The 19,039-nt window shown below is 39.1% G+C and overlaps 1 protein-coding gene across 3 annotated transcripts in view; it reads left to right on the top strand.

The window, feature by feature from the left end:
• Dgki (diacylglycerol kinase iota) overlaps nucleotides 1-19,039 on the top strand; it is a 402,899-nt gene that overhangs the window by 338,014 nt on the left and 45,846 nt on the right. For all 3 annotated transcript variants that reach the window (XM_090333372.1, XM_090333371.1, XM_090333370.1), the window contains 2 exons: nucleotides 1,523-1,645; nucleotides 17,841-17,866. In XM_090333372.1, the coding sequence (XP_090189498.1) occupies nucleotides 1,523-1,645; nucleotides 17,841-17,866 (149 nt within the window). The remainder of the gene's footprint in view (nucleotides 1-1,522; nucleotides 1,646-17,840; nucleotides 17,867-19,039) is intronic.

The following is a 19,039-nucleotide window of genomic DNA, read 5'->3' as shown; positions in this document are numbered from 1 at the left end:
TCAGAACTTGTGCACTATCCTTCCCTTGCCCCTATTGAAGTGTTGTTAATGTTTCTAGGCTATTTAAATTATTCCATAATTAATAATATTGTTTGAATCTTATTGTGAACCAAATCCAAGTGTAAAACTCTAGAGCAGCAGCAATATTCAGTGGTCAGCATCTCTCTGTTGGTGAGACTTGCTGGACATCAGCAGCATGCCATTATATGAGTGTTGACTGGTGATGTAAGAATTTCCCAGAAAGTCCTCACGGTGCTCATAGCAGACACAAATATGGACAGAAATTAAGGAACCACTATCCATGAATATTCCTCCTCATTTAATTCCAATTTCTTTTGGTGGTTTTGCTCAGGAAACTATTCTATTTTACTGAGAATGGGTGGGGCCAAGGTCAGTCCCAATTGGTGATGGGAGATCGAGAGTTGTATCTAAGAAGCAGTTGGCATGCTGGCAGTGTGTGCTGGTACGAGAGAAAAGCTAACAGGTCACGAGGGTATAACTTTGGCAGTTTCAAAGGCCATGGGCCAAGCCTGCCCGCTGTGTGGAAGCAGGTGTGATGATTTGTGACAGGTGACTGCAGGCACAGCAGGTGCTGGCCTAGGACAGCCTCTCTTGTTCCAGACTGTCCTCCTTGATCTGATGAGGAGAAAACCATTTGACGGAGGGGGCCCTGGACTTGGCCTTCTCATTCCCTTCATATCTTCCTTCTCGAGAAGGACCGCCAGGGCTTACCCCTCATCTAGCTTAGGTCCATTTATAAAGTAGCTCCAAACCCACTAATACTTGAAGCCACCATGTCTTTCTTACATTTCCTCTGTTGTTCTCTCTGGCAAGAAACTAAGAAAAGAGAAGCAGGAAGAGGATGGGCTTTATTATTATCATAAGTATTGTTATCATCATCATCATCATCGTCATCATCATCATCGTTGTTATTATATTTTTAGCCTGAAATTCAGTGCCTGGCTCCATGGCTTCTTATTGTTATCACGTATAAAATTAGTCAAGTGGGGGGAGGCCTTCACATTCAGTTTTCTTATCTGTTAAAAAAACAAAACAACAACAAAATATCCAAAAAAAACCAAGAGAGATCTGGGAGCGTAGCCTAGTGGTAGAGTGCTTGTCTAGCATGTACGAAGCGCTGGGTTCCCTTCCTCAGTATCATATGCACAGAAAAAGCCGCAAGTGGTACTATGGCTCAAATGACAGAGTGCTAGCCTTGAGCAAAAGTGTTCAAGGACAGTGCCCAGGTGCTGAGTTCAAACTCCACAACTGGCACAGAGAGAGAGAGAGAGAGAGAGAGAGAGAGAGAGAGAGAGAGAGAGAGAGAGAGAGAGAGAGAGAGAGAGAGAGAGAGAGAGAGAGGCCATATATTAGTTTACGACTGTTGAGAAAAGTCAAGGAAACGATGCCAGTAAAGTAAGTGCCCAGAAAAGATGGATTTTGCACCTCGCCTTTAGCGCATGAGAAGGAAACACTGTGACCACATACATACCTGACTCCCCAGAGCTCTTCTGTCTCCCAGGCTGTCAGACTGGTGGAATCCTGCCCTGAGGAAGCGCATGCTGAGTGACAGTGGACTGGGAATGACCATGCCCCACTACCAGGACTCAGACCTGCAGGACCTCAGCCACTCCCGAGTGCTACAGTGAGTCTCTCTCTCTCTTTTTCTTGGTGTCCATGGTGGGCTGGCTAGTGAACTGACAGGACAGATTCTCTGCTCCAGAGCACACACACAGCCCCTGTCAGGGACACTGTGTGCTTTTATTCACCTTGCTCCCTTTTATCAGCAACTTGGTTTGTTTACTCGGGATTTACTTGAAACGTATAACGGCGGATCTGTACATCATGTTGAATACCACGAGTGTTTGACTGTTTTAATACCAGAAGTGGTATTTGTGAGGTACTTTGCCTACTGCTCATCATAAAGAATGCGCGTTTCATTTGTGTGAAGATATTGACTCCCTGCTTCTTTTCTCTCGGTTCCTCAGTGTGTGTGTGTGTGTGTGTGTGTGTGTGTGTGTGTGCGTGTGTGTGTGTGTGTGTGCGTGTGCGCGCGCGCATTCTGGGTAATATTGCCCAGTGGCTTTTTGTCTAACATAGGGTGCTTCTGGGGTTTGATTGGCAGCCTTGATGAGTAAATGAGCACAGCATCTGACTATCCTATTTCCAAATAGAGGTGTGTTTGCAAAGTAAAAGGTGGTTTTGAGGTTTGAAGGAGTGTTTGTGTCTTATTCCTAGTGAATTCTCGCTTTATGCAGTCCTTCTTACAGGAGCAGGTTCTGGGTCGGTGTCGGACACAAATTCACTCCTTTTTGTTTGTGGTGGTGGTAGTAGTGGGGCTTGAACTGACATTTAATCATTTACCCTATATCCCCCCGTCCTTTTGGCTTTTAGTTTATTTTAAAATTTTTTAAAAGTCTCTCATGCTTTTGCCCTGACTCACCTCAACTGTGAGCTTACTACTTCTACTTCTCAAGTAACTGGGATTACAGGAATGTACCACCAAGCCACCCCACCTGTGTAGTCACACTTAATTTCAGACTAATCTCTTCTTCTCAGAATGAATGCAGGTTCACCGTGGTTCATGAAATTGGGCTAGTTCTACTCCCCCCACGGTCCCCATCAAATAGTGACAATGACTTTGTAACACAAATCTCACCTTTGGACAGAATAGCAAGCTCATTATGGCTCTCAGAAACTCAGGGTTAACTGAAGAGGCAAGACAGTGCACTGTTTCTAAAGAAAGACCAGAAGCAATTTCAGTATAACAAAGGGAGAAAAAAATGAGAAATCTAAAGCTAATTATTTCATTGGCAGAGGTTCTACTCAGACACCCTGAGGGCAAAAGAAGACTTCATTTTAATTACATCTCCCTGTTACTTCTTATTTTCCTATGTGAAGAGGAGAAAGGAGGGGGACAAAAAGAATTACTATGGGTTTTCTTTTTTAATTAAACTGTGTTGTTGGTTCCTGATGGCATTGTGATTGCAAACGATTCAGAGTGTTTTTCCAGTTTCATTTTATACAGAATTGGGACTTGGGAACAGGATGAGTCAGCCACCCTTGAGTGGCTAAATAAGTGGCCATCTATCTGTAGGCAGACTTATTGGAAAATTAGAGTTTTAATTAGGTACAGAACCAGAAATTAAGCCCACACAAACCAGCTGAGTGTTTTAGTATATGTGTGATTTCCAAACAAAACGGAATATGATCTCAACCTATTTTCTATGTCCTGATTTTTCTATAGAAAACACATTGATCTACCTATTATGCATACTATAGGAAATGGTTGTTTTTAAGATAGTAAATATTCTTGCCAAGGATTTCAAATAGAGGTACCACTGAACATAATGGGCAAGTTCTTAAACCCTACTTTCTTAATCAACCTTACTTTTGAGAAGAGTTTAACTCTTATTTTTAGGTAGTACAGTCGGTGTGTGGATTGGATCCCCCAAACCCCTTCCATGAAATGGTGTAGTATTTTCATATACCTCTCCTCTAGATTACATGTACATACTTACAATTACTTTTAATATTGCAACGTAGATGCTATATAAATAGTTGTACCGAATTGTTCACGCAATAATGACAAAGAAAAAAGTCTATACATGTTAAAAACAGACACTTTTTTTCAAATATTTTTGATCCTGTTTCAGGTGCCTGGGACTCTCTCTGTTAAAGCTACTCTGGAGGTTGAGATCTGAGGATCATAGTTTGAAGTCAGTCTATGTAGGAAAGTTTGTGAGACTCTTATCTACAATTAACATCCAAAAAAGCCAAAAGTGGAGCTGTGGCTCAAGTGGCCATGTACTAGCCTTGAACACAAAAACTCAGGAACATTACATTTAAACCCTGAGTTCAAGTTCCAGGACTCTGTATCATTTGGACCTGAATTGATCCTTTATTGGCTGAATCCATGGATCCCTGCAGGCTGAGTTTACCTATGAAGAATTTCTCTTGATTCTTGATTGCTTTGCAATTGACACCTATCCTTTTCCGTGGTCATTTAGGATTACTTTAGCTTTTTTAAGAAAGTGTGTTCTAGCTGGTTACCAGTGGCTCATACCTATAATCCTAACTACTCAGGAGGCTGAGATCTGAGGATCACAGTGCAAAGCCAGGGCAGGAAAGTCTGTGAGACTCTTGTCTGTAACTACAAAGAGCCAAGGTAGAGCTGTGGCTCAAGTAGTAGAGTATTAGCCTTGAGAACTAAAGCTCAAAGACAGCATCCAGGCCCAGAGTTCAAGTCCAAGGAATGGCAAAAAGAAAGAAAAGAAAGTGTATTCTGCAGAATCTCTTGGTAAGCAAAGGAAGATCTTAGGGTTTACCATCAACCTTTGAGTACCTCCAGCTGAACCTTCAAATGCCACAACAGAGACACTCTGCCTAAGACAAGTCACCTCGATCTGAATCCCTGACTTACTGTCGACAGGAACAATACAGGCAAAACGAAACAATTTGCTTAAAATCACTTGGAAAGCAAACACAAAACTAAAAACAAATACAAAAACCTAAAATCTCATCCATTAATTATTTTACTTTGTTTTGTATAATGAGTAGGTCTTGTGATTCCTATGACAGAACATCTTTCAATTTCTTTTATAGATTGTGTTTGATATAAACAGACAAAAATCAGAGTTGTTGAAATATCTAATCATATTACTAATAGTTTCGATTGATGGAATACTTTCTACTGTAGGCTTTGCAACATAATGAAATGTTCTTTTATTCCTTTGGCAACATTTAGATCTAACTATTGCTTAACAAATGAGTAAAGTCAGGCTCACTGAGAGAGGAATATTTAACCCAGGTCACTCAGTGCTAAGCATGGTTTGAAATGAAGTCATTCTGATTTATAACTGTATGCTATCCTACTGTCCTTCACTGTCTTCCCAAAGGGACCATGTGAAAGCCATATGCTCAGAAGTGTAGGAAAACTTACATAGGTTTCTGTTTCTTTCTAATTCTAATGTTTGTAATGAAACAAACATCCCAACAGTTATAAAGTAAAAAGAAATCCTATAATATAGAAGTTGCTGTGTTTGCACATATTTAAATATACAAACCTAAGCTTATGCTAAAGTAATTGCCACTGGAGTTTTGCCTTAAAAAACAAGATCAAAATAATGATGGTACTTAAAAAGCATTAGGTAGGTTTGGAGGTGTGGTTCAAGTAATAGTCTTTAAGACATCTGAGTGAACATGAACCCCTAAAGTCAAACACCATTGGGAAAAATTATATATATATATATATGTCAATCCTAGTGAATACTTTCAAAAACTATATATGAATCATTTATATGCCAATTACCTAAACTTCATTTTGCTATATTTGCATTAAGAACATAGAGTAATAAAATTATTTATAATATTGTTTTATGGTTGTCTTTCCATTGCATTGTTTTCCTGTATGATGCTTGTATTTTAAAACATCATTTTGGTCAACAATGCTTTGTTTTGAAAGTTCAGTCATATGCTGATATATGTCCATTTTTACATAATTTTATATGGTCTGACAATTTAAAGCCTGACTAGACCATATTTGACTTTTTCATTTTGATACCCAATTCTAATATTTGAGCATTTTTTAAATGCAGAAGTGTCCTGGACATTTGTATTCTTGAGCCCTGCAGAGTATCTATGCAGTTTTACCTGTGTATGTTATTAAAAAGTTTACTTTCCCCGCAGGGACACTTAAGAATCAGTTCATGAAAAGAGCTGGAAGATACACTGTGCCGTGATTGGCATCTGCTGCTTCTAGCTGTAAAGCCTCCGTCTACTTGGAGATATGAAAAGTTCACTTTCAACATTTTGTTGACCATGTTTGAAAAACCCACTCTCTAAATAGAAATCAAGAGAGAAGCTTTTAAAATGTTCGAACTGAAAATTCAGTCCTTCAGAAACTTGAAAACATGGTTCAAATGATGTCCAGCGAGTGATTCTTGATTCTAAATTCATATTACAGGGAAGTATTATCACATGCAAATAAAATATTTTGTTTTGTAGGAGAAACACAGAATAAAAATAAAATGTAGCAAGGGAGAAAAATAATAGAGAAATCAATGGCAAGGAAAATGATACAAAAGAAATAACTAAACAATTCAATTTTAAAATACTGAGGGAAGAAAAAGCTAGGCACTGGTGGCTCATGTCTATAATCTTAGCTTACTTGGGAGGCTGAGATCTGAGAATCATATTTTGAAGCCAGCCTAAGCAAGAAATCTTGTGAGATTCTTATCTCCAATAAACTAATCAGAAAAGGCTGAAGTAGCCCTGTGGCTAGAGTGGTAGAGCACGAACCTTGAGTACAGAGAGTGTTCAGGGACAGACCCAGGACCTTAATTCAAGCCCCAGGACTAGCAAAAAGAAGAGAGAAGGGGTGGGGGGGGAGGAAGGAATCAAGAAAAAAGAGGGAGGGAGGAGAGGGAGGGGGAGAGGACCACACTCCTGGCCTCAGTTAGAGGCCATTAACCATCAATCATCCTCATTTGGAGAGAGGGATCAGGAGTGAAGAATCAGGACCATTACTGTAACTGGTTAAATTTTGTTTTTTCATTTAGAGACTATGATTTCAGAAAAGGATGTCCAACACACACAGTGTCTTCCAGACCCATAATCATTACAAAGGGCAATTTTGGGGACTGGTTTCAAAATCAGTTGTTGAGACATATTTGACTCAGCCTTTCATGCTTATACCATAATGGATATCTCTTAAGAGCATTGTTTTAGTTTTTAACTGTTTTTGGCATCAGAAAAAACTCAGTTTAAAATAGCGTGGTCTTAGAAGCATGGTCTTTATCATTAACTGAACCATCACTGCTCATGACAACTCTGGATTTCATTTGGACAGAAGACTAATGATAATGGTATTAACTTAAATTTTGGAATGAATCCATTTGGTTTCATAACTTGAGGTCTTATGAGATAAGAGACAAGGGACTATCTGAAAGCTCTGACATATTCTTTTTAAGTGCTCTGAGAAAAGGGCACACTCGGGGCAGGTAAGGTCAAGGGACTGGGAACTATTGCTTCAGTTTCTAGAGTTTGTGATTTTTTGAGAAACACCCAAGTTGACTGAATATCTGGCATAGTCTTCAGTTACCCCAAGTCCTCCTTAGTTCAACAGGACTAAGATGGAGAAACTTCACACCAGTGAAAATAGACTAAGATACTAAGAACATGGGGAAATAAACAGTCCTGAGGCAGGTTTTGATCTGACCTTCATAAAAGAGAATTTGTGAATATTATCAACTCACATAGATTGATATAAGTAAATATTTATTACCTGCTCCAATAGCAAAATAATAACAGATGATAGTAATCATACTTTTATGATTAGCACAGCACTTCTTTCTTCAACAAGAGATAATTTTATCTAAAATTGGACTGTAATGTGTATTGTCTGATACATGATTTCACTTGAATTTTAAAAAATTAGTTGGGTACTTAATTAACCATTTACTGAGGAAAATGAATATAGGTTACCAATGGACAAGCCCTGCAGATATAATTCTAAATTAAAAACAATTTTTGCCCTGTCAAGGCTTATATTCAGTGTGAAAATCATATGTAAACCAATTATTGCATCTTTACTAATAAGTACTAAACGTGTACAGAATATTCTGGAAATAATACAATTTGCTGTTTCCTTTATTATAGTCTACTTTCTTCCTAATGTGGAAGGAATATTTAAAGAATGATGAAAATAGCCTCAAAGGGAAACCTTAGGCTTTTTGGACACATGTTTCATTTGACCATTACTCATGGGCAGGTAGGTATGTTTTTGCTATTATATAACAAGAAACATTCCTCCGGTAATTGAAAACACTCAATGCCAGTTCAGCATCACTCTACCTAAAGTGTAGTAAGGAGATTTTTATGACTGATAAATTATTTGGGGATCTCCAAAACACCTAATAACTCCAGAAACTGAAGACTGAGCCTCTTTATGTGGAGTTTGTAAGTCTGAGTCACACTTCTGAAAGATCAGATGTGCTGGGCTGAGCATAGGAGATGAAGCAGCTTCATTTCCCTCCATTCTCCAACTATTTTCTTTCCCGGTTTCTTCTGGGAACATTAGGTTAAGACCTGCTCCTAATAAAAGGGGTAATTGTATTTACTGTGAAAGTTCCTGGTTTTCAGTGGGGAAGGCAGATGATTGGATGATGAGCTAGATTGTGGAAATAGCCTTTGAGCAGAGCAATCAGATAAGAGGGAGAAAGTTAATCTTCTTAGTGGGATGCGGGTTTTGCTGGGATGTATCTTAGAGAAGAAATCAGTGCTGTCAGAACAGAGATAGTTCTTGGCATCTGTTTTGCCAAGATAGTTGAGTCCCATTCCTATGTACTTTTGACTGGTATAAATCTTGCTCACCTTGGATAAGTACTCCAGTGTGTGGGTAGGGGAGGGAAATACAAGATAGATGGCACAGATTCTTTTCATTTTTTCCTGCTCGCCTTACCTCAAGTAGTTGCCCTCTCCAGCCAAATGCACAATAGTCCCCTGACATTATGAATGTGCAAAGCATTTAATAAGATATTTTTGTGTTCTTTTTAGGATTGCTTCTCAAATAGTTATGCATATGGAAGTCCTAAGCCACTTGGGGGAAATGTGGTCACATTTCCATCTCCAAGTTTACTTAACAGAACAGCCAGAATAGAATTCTCTATGCAATAGATCTTATTTTTGACCAGCAGTGAAAGGGAAAAAAATGTGCTAGCATAATTGAATATGCATGTTATTTAAAATGGTGCCAGGAAATTCTGCCCCTTCCATTTTGATGAGTTCCAAGCTTTGCCAATAATTACTGCCCCAGGAAATCATAATACTGTTAAGACCTTTTATTTTTTTATTTATAAAAGTTTATCTACTCACACATGAGGACTTTGGGAAATGTGAAAGAAACTTAGAGCTGTATCTTTAAGGTGAGCAAATTCCTCGAATGGCCAAACCATATGTGTATGTGCTTTGTCCATGGTGCATTGTACTATGGTGGGTTGTGCAGAGCCTCTGTGACAAAGCTACTTCAGCATCATGTAAAGTGAGGAAAATGACAATGCCATGGCCCTCTATACTGGAGAATAAAGAGTGTTGCTAGGCCAATATAAAAACAGCTTGTTGGTGATGGGCTTGCACATGGGCACAGCCTGTCTTGCATCTCCAGGGATAGCTCTGCACTGGAGGCAAAGTCTCTCAGCTGCCACTATCTGTATACGTGGTCTTCTTTGTCTTCATCTAATCACTGGCTCTACCTTAAGAGCCTAGTGGTCACAGATTGACATTGACTCATCAGGTCATTCAATGGACGAAGGATTCAGGGCAGGGTACAGGATATCCAAGAAACAAGTGCATCTTCATACAGTGGGATGACAGTTGTATAGAAGGACAGTCTATCACTTCCCAAGTTTTTTTTCTAAACACAGGAGATAAGATTGAGTGAGGAGTAATAATAGTACTCTAAAGCATTCTGGGAAATGAGCAAGTTCCTTGTTAGTCCTACAGCAATGATACTCTTCCTTCTTTTCTGAAAGGCAACAGAAATCAACTATCTGGTTGCTCTTTTACAGAGACCCTATCCTAGAGACTCCAGATCCTCAAGGTGTCTGCCAAGTCACAGGGATACTACAGAAAGTTTGGGCAACAGAAAGGAATATGGGAAGTACCTGTGGGGATTGGAGCTAAAGGTTTGGTTTTGCTTCTGATCAGAGTGGGACTAGGGATGGTACCAAATGCGGCATGCATGCGTGCACTTGTGACATGAGGTATTTCCGTATATGTTTGTTGGTTTGTTTTTGCAGAGCTGAGGGTTGAATTCACAGCCTTGTACTTGCTTCTTCCACTGAGCTAAATCTCCAGGCCCGGTATTTCCATATACGAATCTTCTCTTTTGATTCCCAGTCCTGCAACAAGGCTTCTGAGAGGCACTTCACAACCAGTTCACTGCTGGCTCACCCATGGCCTCTTTCTGTCCTTCCCATCTCAATAGAGAGGGAGGAATCAGGGAATGCAAGTGAGGAAGTGACAGCAGGACAGGGTGGCCATTGTGGGTCTCTGCACTCTGATGTCTGTGTGGTGTCACTCTTTGCCCTATTTCCTTCAAGTCCAGGGCTATCCTATTCAGAAAACTGCCTTCTGACAACTTCCTTTTCTTCCTTACTTTTGGCTCCAAAATAACTAGCCAATGTGTTTGCTGCTTTTCCAGATTTCCCTTTTGGTTTCTGTGCATCTTCTTTAGGTGAATAGATAAACCAAATGGATGTAAAGTATGAAGTGCTTGGCACTTCAGAATGATCCGAAAATAATTATGTCTCTGAGCGTGCCATCAACCCTCGTGCAGTGACACAGTTTTAACCCAGTAATGGCTCAGGGGTAGAGCATGGGGCAGGGATGTGAAAGGAATGCCCAGATTGCCACTGGAAATGGTGATGGATTGGTCCTGAGCATGGCACAGCTTCAAGGTTCCTCTGGGACCAGAGCCATCACTCTGAGGGGGCCAGGAGAAGAGAGACTGCTACAACATGGAGTAATTAGTTATGATGGAGACCACACTTTCTCTTCACTAACTTTTCTAGATCTTATGATAACCACCTTAGCTGCCTTAGAATTCTCTGCAAATGAAATGGTATATTCTCAACTGTATCTCCCACTGAATGACTGTAGTTAAGCAAACAGCTGCATTTAATACTCAAACCCTGACTTGCTTGAACTCTTCATAGAGGTGACTCTGTGGAGGCACTTTGTTTATCTAGTTCCCAATAATACTGAATATGTGGGTGCTATCCCTGAGCTCCTTTTGCTCAAGGCTAGCACTCTACAACTTTGAGCCACAACGCCACTTCTAGCTTTCTGATGGTTTATTGGAGATAAGAATCTCACAGACTTTTTTGCCTGGGCTGGCTTTGAACTGCAATCCTCAGATCTCAGCTTCCCAAGTAGCTGAGGTGTGAGACACCTGCCCCTGGCAAATATTACTATTTATTTTGTAAATCTACTGCTTGTGGCTGGCTGTGATTTATTACTGAGAAACTCTGCTGTCTTTGAGTACACAGGGCTAGGAGAGAACAGCCACTGTTTAGATCCTATTTCGGACCCCAGTGTCAGGAACATGAACACATATTCCTAAGGAGATTAAGTGGGATGCGGCACAAAAATGCTAAGTGATCTTACAATTGTCTTCAGGAGAGGCACCAACACAGCTTCCAAGTCTGTGTCTTTTTTCCCCACCATTTTCTAAACCTAGATGCAGAGTTCTTATTGGAGTTTCACAAAAAAAAAATAATTAGCTATGAGCCAGCCCTTTCTAATGGCCATGGAAGCCCTAGATGAAAATCACCTTCATTAAAAGCTGCACAGGCCAACCCTGAAGGAAGAACTGATGTAATTTTCCTGCACAAAATGGAGACCTTCATGTGTTAATGTATGCTTTTTAAAATAATTGATTGAGCATGCCTGTAATCCTAGCTACTTGAGAGGCAAAGATATCATTAGGCAAAGTATATTTTTAAAAAGCTAAAAGCAAAATGACTGGGTCTGGTTCAAGTGGTAGAGCACTTACTTAGCAAAGGTGAAGTCCTGTGTTCAAACTATCATACTGCACAAAGTGGGGGAAGGATGTGTGATTGCTAAAATCCAAATGAATTAGATCCAAATGAATGATATCTGGAGCTGTTGATCAGGTCTCCTGAATCACTGGGCTAAGGGCAGGAGCTCGGTTTCTCTTTTCTAGAGGATACTCTGAACTGTCTTTGGGCTATGTCCCCATCGACTGGATTTTAGAATTATATCATTTGATTTTCTATTTCTTTACTAACTTTCTCAGCTAAAAGTCCAGCAAATGTAAAGACTTGTTTCTACAACAAATCCTTGCAGATATAAAATGCTATGCTGTCCTTCTACTCCATCTCTTCCTTTTATTTTTTTCCTGTGTCCGTTGTCTACTTTACCCAATTTTCTTCTTTTGTTGCAGTTTTTGGAAATTAACAGTAGGTGGCAGTAATATTTCAAACTCAAAGGGCATATTTTGGGGACTTGTTGAGCAAAGTGATGAAGGAAATTTTGCAGCCAAAAAAGTTGATTATTCAAGCTAGTGGTGAAACAGAACTATTTTTTATTCGCCATTCCTAGGCTTGGGCTAAGGGTCTGAGCACTGTCCTTGGGTTTTCTCAAGGGTAGAGCTCTACCACTAGAGCCACAGCTTTACTTCTGGCTTTTTTTTTTTCTAAGTATGTGGTACCGAGGAATCGAACCTGGGTCTTTCTGCATGCTAGGCAAGCACCCTACCACTAAGCCAGACTCGCATCCCCCAGACTATTTTCTTTCAAGAGCCAAATATACCTAAATACAGGGCTATATTGAACAAATAAACATTGTATTTCAAGCAGAACCCACATAAGTTTCATTAGTACATATATTTGAGTCTTAAAGATGAGAGAATGGGAAGAAAGGTAAAAATTAGTGGAAACTGCCTTCAGTGAAAATCTCACCCAGCAGCTTTTGTAAGATTTGCATTCTGGGATTGCTTCCTCACCTCCACACCAAAGGCCATTCCTGCTCTCCCTCCCCTCTTCTGCTGGTGAATGTTACCTTTGAGGCCATTTGGCATTCTCTGAATGCGGTTGTAGCTATTTGAATAGAGAGCGTGTTTGTCTTTCTCTCATCTCAATGCCACTTTGTGTGTCGCTGTGACTTTCATCTCTCTCATGCTCGCCTGCTCTAGTTTACTGTATGAGCTTTGTTCGTTGTCTTAAGAGAAGGACTCATAATTAGATGGAACAAAAGCAAACAAAGAGAGGCTTATATAGTGGATGGAGACACTCTGTGCCACCTAATTAGAGACGCTCTGAGGCGAAGAGGTGGTGACAAGCATGTTACTTCCATCCGCCATCTTGCTATTTTTCCCTTCAAGCTCTTAACGTGATGTCATAGGCCTGGTCTACCAGCTCTCCCAGGAGAGATAATTCACAGCCTTGAGGGAAACTCCAAGGAGGAAAGTGGTTACCCAGAGGCAATAATCTACAGCCTGGCTTGCCAAGCACATGAAGTCATCCTTGGCTTACTGGATTGATCGAACGGTGATTCTTGTCCCTTAGCAGTTTCAGCCCACAGACTGACCTGCCTCCTTCCTTATTTGGGAAGTCCTTGCTGTAGAGCAAGGCAGAGTATGCCTGGCACACACTGAAAACAACTCTGTGTGTATTTTATTCATTTTCCTTTTGTCTTTTCTCTATACCCCCAGCTTCTGGTTAATGATCAGAGCAAATACAACATTTTCTACAAGTCTAGGCAGTCGATGGTATTAGACTAGCAAAGAGCAGGAGAAATTTGTTTCCTGACTATTGTTATCTAACTGTTCTTTTAGTTTTCCTTGATTTCTCATTCCTTTTCCTATCCACAGGCCCTGAGAGTTTTTCGGACTCTTTCCCAGTCATTTTCATACATTGGTGACAGTCATATTTCTCTTGGTAAAAAATATCCACCATTAATTGTTAATGCCCCCAGATCCCATAGTGACTGTATGAGAAAATATAAGCCTTGCATCTTATTGTCTGCTCGAGATGCTATGCTGGCTTCCTGTGAAGCCCTGGAGAAGTCCTGAGTAAAAATCCATCTCGCCATGGGTACAACTTCCAGGCACATTTCAAGAAATCTGTGTCCTTCCTTCCCCTACCAGCTGAGCTGCTTGCCTCCATGAAGCTCTGTATTTCTGAGATCAACATTTTTATTTAATGAGGCTATTTGTTTTACTCTGCCTGACATATTTCATATAGCATTATGTCCTCTAAGTATGTCCATATTGTCACAAATGACAGAATCATTTTCCTATATATACTGTAGTTTGTATCTCTTCAGCTAATGAAAACAATAACTCACCGTGGCCTAGAAACTGGATCCAAATTTTACTCTACTTGATCTCTCTTCTTCATAGGTGGTGGTTTAGATTTATAAATGGCTATTTTAGCCAAAAATGATGTTAACTTAATTAATTTTCACCTTCCCTGTTATTTTTCATGGTTTCCAAGACAAATAGAAAACTCAGAATTTTATACTCTGCATAATTAGTACAAAAATGTTGCAATAGTAGTCCTTAACTTTCTTTTATATATGAATTTGTCTTCATCTTATATAGTCCTGTCTCCAATGTCCAGCTCATTTGAAACTACAAACCAGACTGTGCAACTTTCAAATATTTATTCCATTTAGCCTAAAAGATAAATTGTATGCATCTCAAAATGGACTCATAGGCCCTGTATAAAATGGCATCATCTGTATTTTTATTACTCTTTTGCATTTTAGCATTGTTGAATTGTTTGTGTTTCTGATGAAATGTGATGTTATTTTCTCCTTTTCATTTGCCTGTTGCTTCTCCCCATAATTTTTCTCTCACCTAGTAAGATCCTACTTATTCCCCAAAGGCTTCTTCAGATGGTTCTGAGATACTTTTTGAATCTTTCCGTCTTTTGGAGCAGGAGTAATCTCCCTATACTCTGTTTCACCTTTTTACTTTATAGGGACTGAGATTATTCAAGATATTACCATTTGCCTTAGATTGTTTCCTTCTCTAGGAGATTATGCATTTCCTGAAATTGTCCTTTATATATCCATTTCTTGGCATGGGGTTCTCAAGTAATAAACTTAATCAATATGACAAAAAAATTGAAACGAGTTACAATTACTTGTGACTTAATAACAAGAGAGGGTTTTTTTAAGGCAGGTTTTGAGTTTTCTTCCATCTGTGTTTATTTTTTTCACTTTGCTGAATTTGGATAAACTAACAATGTAAAAAAATAAATAAAACATAGAAAAACATCAATATTCCATAGATGATGATAGGGTCTAATAAACAAGAAGGCAGAAAGCTGTGGGTTATGGAGTTATCTGAAGGCCAGTAATAGTTTACATTGTGAGGGATGATCGTGAGCTCCAAGACAATGTACATGCAGAGGAAATATACATAATCAGGGTTAAAAATACATAGAATTGAATTCTGCATAGCCAACAGACAAGATAAAATAATGGCATTCGCAGGGAAGTGGATAAATCTAGAGTGAATCATGTTGAGTGAGACAAGTCAAGACCAAAGGTGCATGGTATCCTTAATATGTGGCTATTACATCCAAACAGTACAAGAGCGAGGACTCAATATTTGCATACCCAATGCTGTGGACATGGTATTGGAAATATAAACACAACTACATAGACATAAGAATCTATGACTCTATAGACAAAATGTTTTATTACATAGATTAATATGTATCTATGACATACAAACCCTCAGCTTAATTTTAATTATGTTCTAAAATCTACGTGCCAATGATTATATAGAGATTCCCTCCTTGAATACTTGTTTGTTAAACACGTCATTTGAATGATGTAAAAATCCATGTTAATAAATTCTTTAATAAAAAAAAATCATAAGAAAAGGAAAAAAGTACATGTTCTTCTCAGGTGTGGCAAGAAGAAATAAGCGGTGGATGTTGCTTCATGTCTCAGCTGACAAGTTGAAGAAGATACTGTGTTCTGAAGGTTCAACCGCTGTTTCAAAAACAACTCCATATATAGCTGATTTCAGGATCTTCTCTCCTTCTCTCCTGGGCAAAGTTTTGTTTTAAAAAAAAAAAAAGAAAAGAAAAGTTAATGCTCATTTCTAGCAGTAATGGATGATGTGCGTGTCCCTGAGGTATAATTTAGTGACTTTTTGCAGTGAAAGGTGAAATTCCGAGTGAGGACTGACATACTCCATGTGTCTGAAAATTCCACAAAGCCAGGCGTGTAGGAGACATCCAGCCACAGAAACTTCACATGACTAATCCTCTGCAAACACTCTGAAATGGATAGTGCTCCCCCACCGACTGGACGTACTGCGGAATGCAGTCCCTGGGGACTTCAGTGGAGCCATCTGGAAATTTTCAAATTTAATATTACTGCTTGGCTTTTTCAAGAAACCCAGAAAAGGCCCCGTTTTCCCAGGCTTTCTACCTGAGACCATGAAGTGTCTCTCCCCATAGATTCTTCTTTGTTCTTAGAATTCTGAGAAATTAGCTGACAAAAAAAGGAAAAAAAACAGGCCCTGTTAATGTTTATTTATCAGAAAACTCCAGAGATGAACACTCTCTCTTGTTGCTGACTCTTTTTTTAGGCCTTGGGCAGCACATGAAATGAGTTCATCTTGTTTCAAACATGTTTCTTTTTTGACTCAATTTCCAGCCCCATTTTATTCTGGTCTCAACACTTCCTTTATTTCCAAATGTCCAATGTCAGTGTGGTATGCCACAGTTAATGCAACTTAATGAATTTGAATCAAGGACTCACTTATATTAAGTCTAGCATGTCATGGGATTACAGTCTAGAAGAAAGCTGGACAGTGCTAAATGGAGAACCTCCCTGGAGTTGGTAATCAGCTGTATTCAGGAAGGACAGAGATGTTTCTCAGGCAGTGATGGCAGAGGCAGAGATGGATTCTTGCTCACCACTCCCCATGTCCATCTCTCAAATGTCAATTTTCTTTCTACTAAAATCTGGAGATTCTCTGTTCAATGTGGAACACTGTACTTGAGCTGCGAGTTGTTGCTCACACCTATAATCCCAACATTGAGAAGCTGGGAATATGAGTCCAACTTGTACTATAGAGAATGCAAGGTGAGCCTGGGCCATTTTGAGGGAGAGACACTGTCTCTCAAGAAACAACAGCAAACACATGATGTTGAAAGGATGCTATTTTCCAGTGATGGATATTCAGGGTTTTCTTCCTATAACTCCTGTGTCTTTATATTTTGCCATTGTATTAAAAAATAATATTTAAAATCATATTACTAATGATCAGATCAAGTGGTATCAAGCATCCCCAAATAGGTAAATTTTTTCTCCAGTTATTTCTCTATCATCTAATTCTTGCCCCCACATTTGTCCTCCTGTCTCATAAATATTCTTTGAAAGTAATAAATAGTGTTTGAAAAAGAAATAGAAAATGCATCTCTATTGCCCAACTCCTGCTTTTATCTTTGGTCATTGTCTTGTTATAGATACTTTTAGGACATTCCCTGAGAGAAGACTCCTTGTATCTAGGGGAAATACATATGCCAGTTGTCCTTTCTTCTGAAATTTTAATGATTCTAAATGCAGTGTCATGGATCTCTTGTTCTTCACACAAAACTGTACTTTAGCAGTTCAAATGATAGTCTTTTAAATTAGAGGTGAATTCCCTTAGAAGGTTGTATCTTTATTGGTCAGAATACCACATTAGGTGTCAACTGAAGAGGAAAATGAGTTTTGTGGTCTACATGTTTCCTTTGATATATGACTACCAGAATTAGAGTTGGACCATCAAATAGAATGTTTAAGTTATTGCTTTATCAATTTGTGAGCCTCCCCCCACATACACCATGGTTGTCCTCTTGCCTTTTCTGATTCTTGAAGCTTTAGAGCCATAAGATCAACTCAGAGAAGTTCTATGCCCTCTCTCTCTCTCCCCACTGCCCCCCTCTCTCTCTACCAAGGAATTGAACTGGATCTTTGTGCATGCTAGGCAAGCACTCTACCACTAGACCAAATGCCCGGCCCTGCAAGTAGATGTCTTTTTACATTAAAAAAATACTTCATCTAGTAAATATTTTTTACATTAAAAAATACTTCATCTAGTAAATATTTTTGCCCCAGACAATTCAGGTAAGACTTGAGGATGATTGACTGCAATGCACCATGAAACCAGCACCTTAATTATACTACCTACGCTATTGGATTTCTGTTGACTGGAGTTTGGGGAGTATGATTTCTATCAGATGAGCTGTGGTTTTTATCTTTGCTGTACAAAAATGTTTATCATGTTTCTTTTTTTCTTTTTTTAGATCCCCAGTCTCTTCAGAAGATCATGGTAAGAATTGGCCTTTTCTTTATACTAAATTCATTATTAAAAGTTTTCCCTGGTCCTTCTGTTTCTCTATCAGAGCAGAGAATTAGTGAAAGAATTGCTGTCTCCGTACTAGCCTTATATTTTTTTTCTTGTCAAATGCCAAACACCTTTACACAAAGTAATGCACATTGGCTGAATATGGCACATTATTTTTCAAATCTCTTACAACCAATTTGGATGACAAAGACTATGAAATTTAACATGTTCTGCCTGGCTTCCATCCACGTCACCAGAAGCTTTTGTGACTTTGGGCTAGGCATATGTCTTCTTTGAAACTATTCCCACTTTTTAAGTGAGGACAGGAAATATTCCCCACAGCCCATGGGATGCTATAGGACTATGCCCCAGTGCATCCATCTGCAGAATGTTCCAAGTTGGAATGGAAGCTAATTAGTAACAGATCAAGGCTGTTACCTAGTTGGGGTGAATTATTTGCATTTTAAGTGACAGCTTATTTCACAGAAAGGACAAAAGATCTAATTATAGCCTTCCTGAAATTTGTTCATTTATTCAGTTGGTTTTTTCAAAATTGTACATCTCATGGTAACAATGGATCAATTAAGCCATCTAGTTATATTTCACAAATATTATCACTATGCACCTTTATCTAAGGGATTCTTTATGTCTTTCTGTGGTGTTAGAGATTGCCCCATAACTTGGTAACTATTCTTTTTTTATTGTAATTAATAAAAGGGTCACATGATATTTGCCAGATAGAAGGTGCATTAATTCACATACATTGATACCCTTTCACATGTCTTGGTACCCATTACCCTCCTCCCCACCCCCCCACCTGTCTTGGTTTTCCCCCCTTCCCTATCAAATTTCAAATAACCAAATACAAATAAATTCAATATATCAGATAACAAAGTGAGATACTGTAACAATATGAGATTCTGTGGATTTCCTTTCTCTAGTTCATTGTGTACAGAACCAACTCGTAGCAAACCTCTCTTCTCTTTGATCCTAGCATGCCATTGTTCCCAGAGAGCAAGAGCTTTGACCAGCTTCCCAATGCTGTATTTCTATGTGGATTAACTCATCAACCTCCTACGCTCTTTATTCCTTCTCCCCTCCAACCATATGATACTTTATCTATTTCTGGGATTCACCATATTGTTTTGTTTCTCCCTA

Source organism: Megascapheus bottae, chromosome 5 (genome assembly GCF_031878675.1).
Source record: "Megascapheus bottae isolate mThoBot1 chromosome 5, mThoBot2.hap1, whole genome shotgun sequence".
NCBI lineage: Eukaryota > Metazoa > Chordata > Mammalia > Rodentia > Geomyidae > Megascapheus > Megascapheus bottae.
Note: the sequence above shows the minus strand (reverse complement) of the source record. Positions and strands in the feature narration are given on the sequence as shown.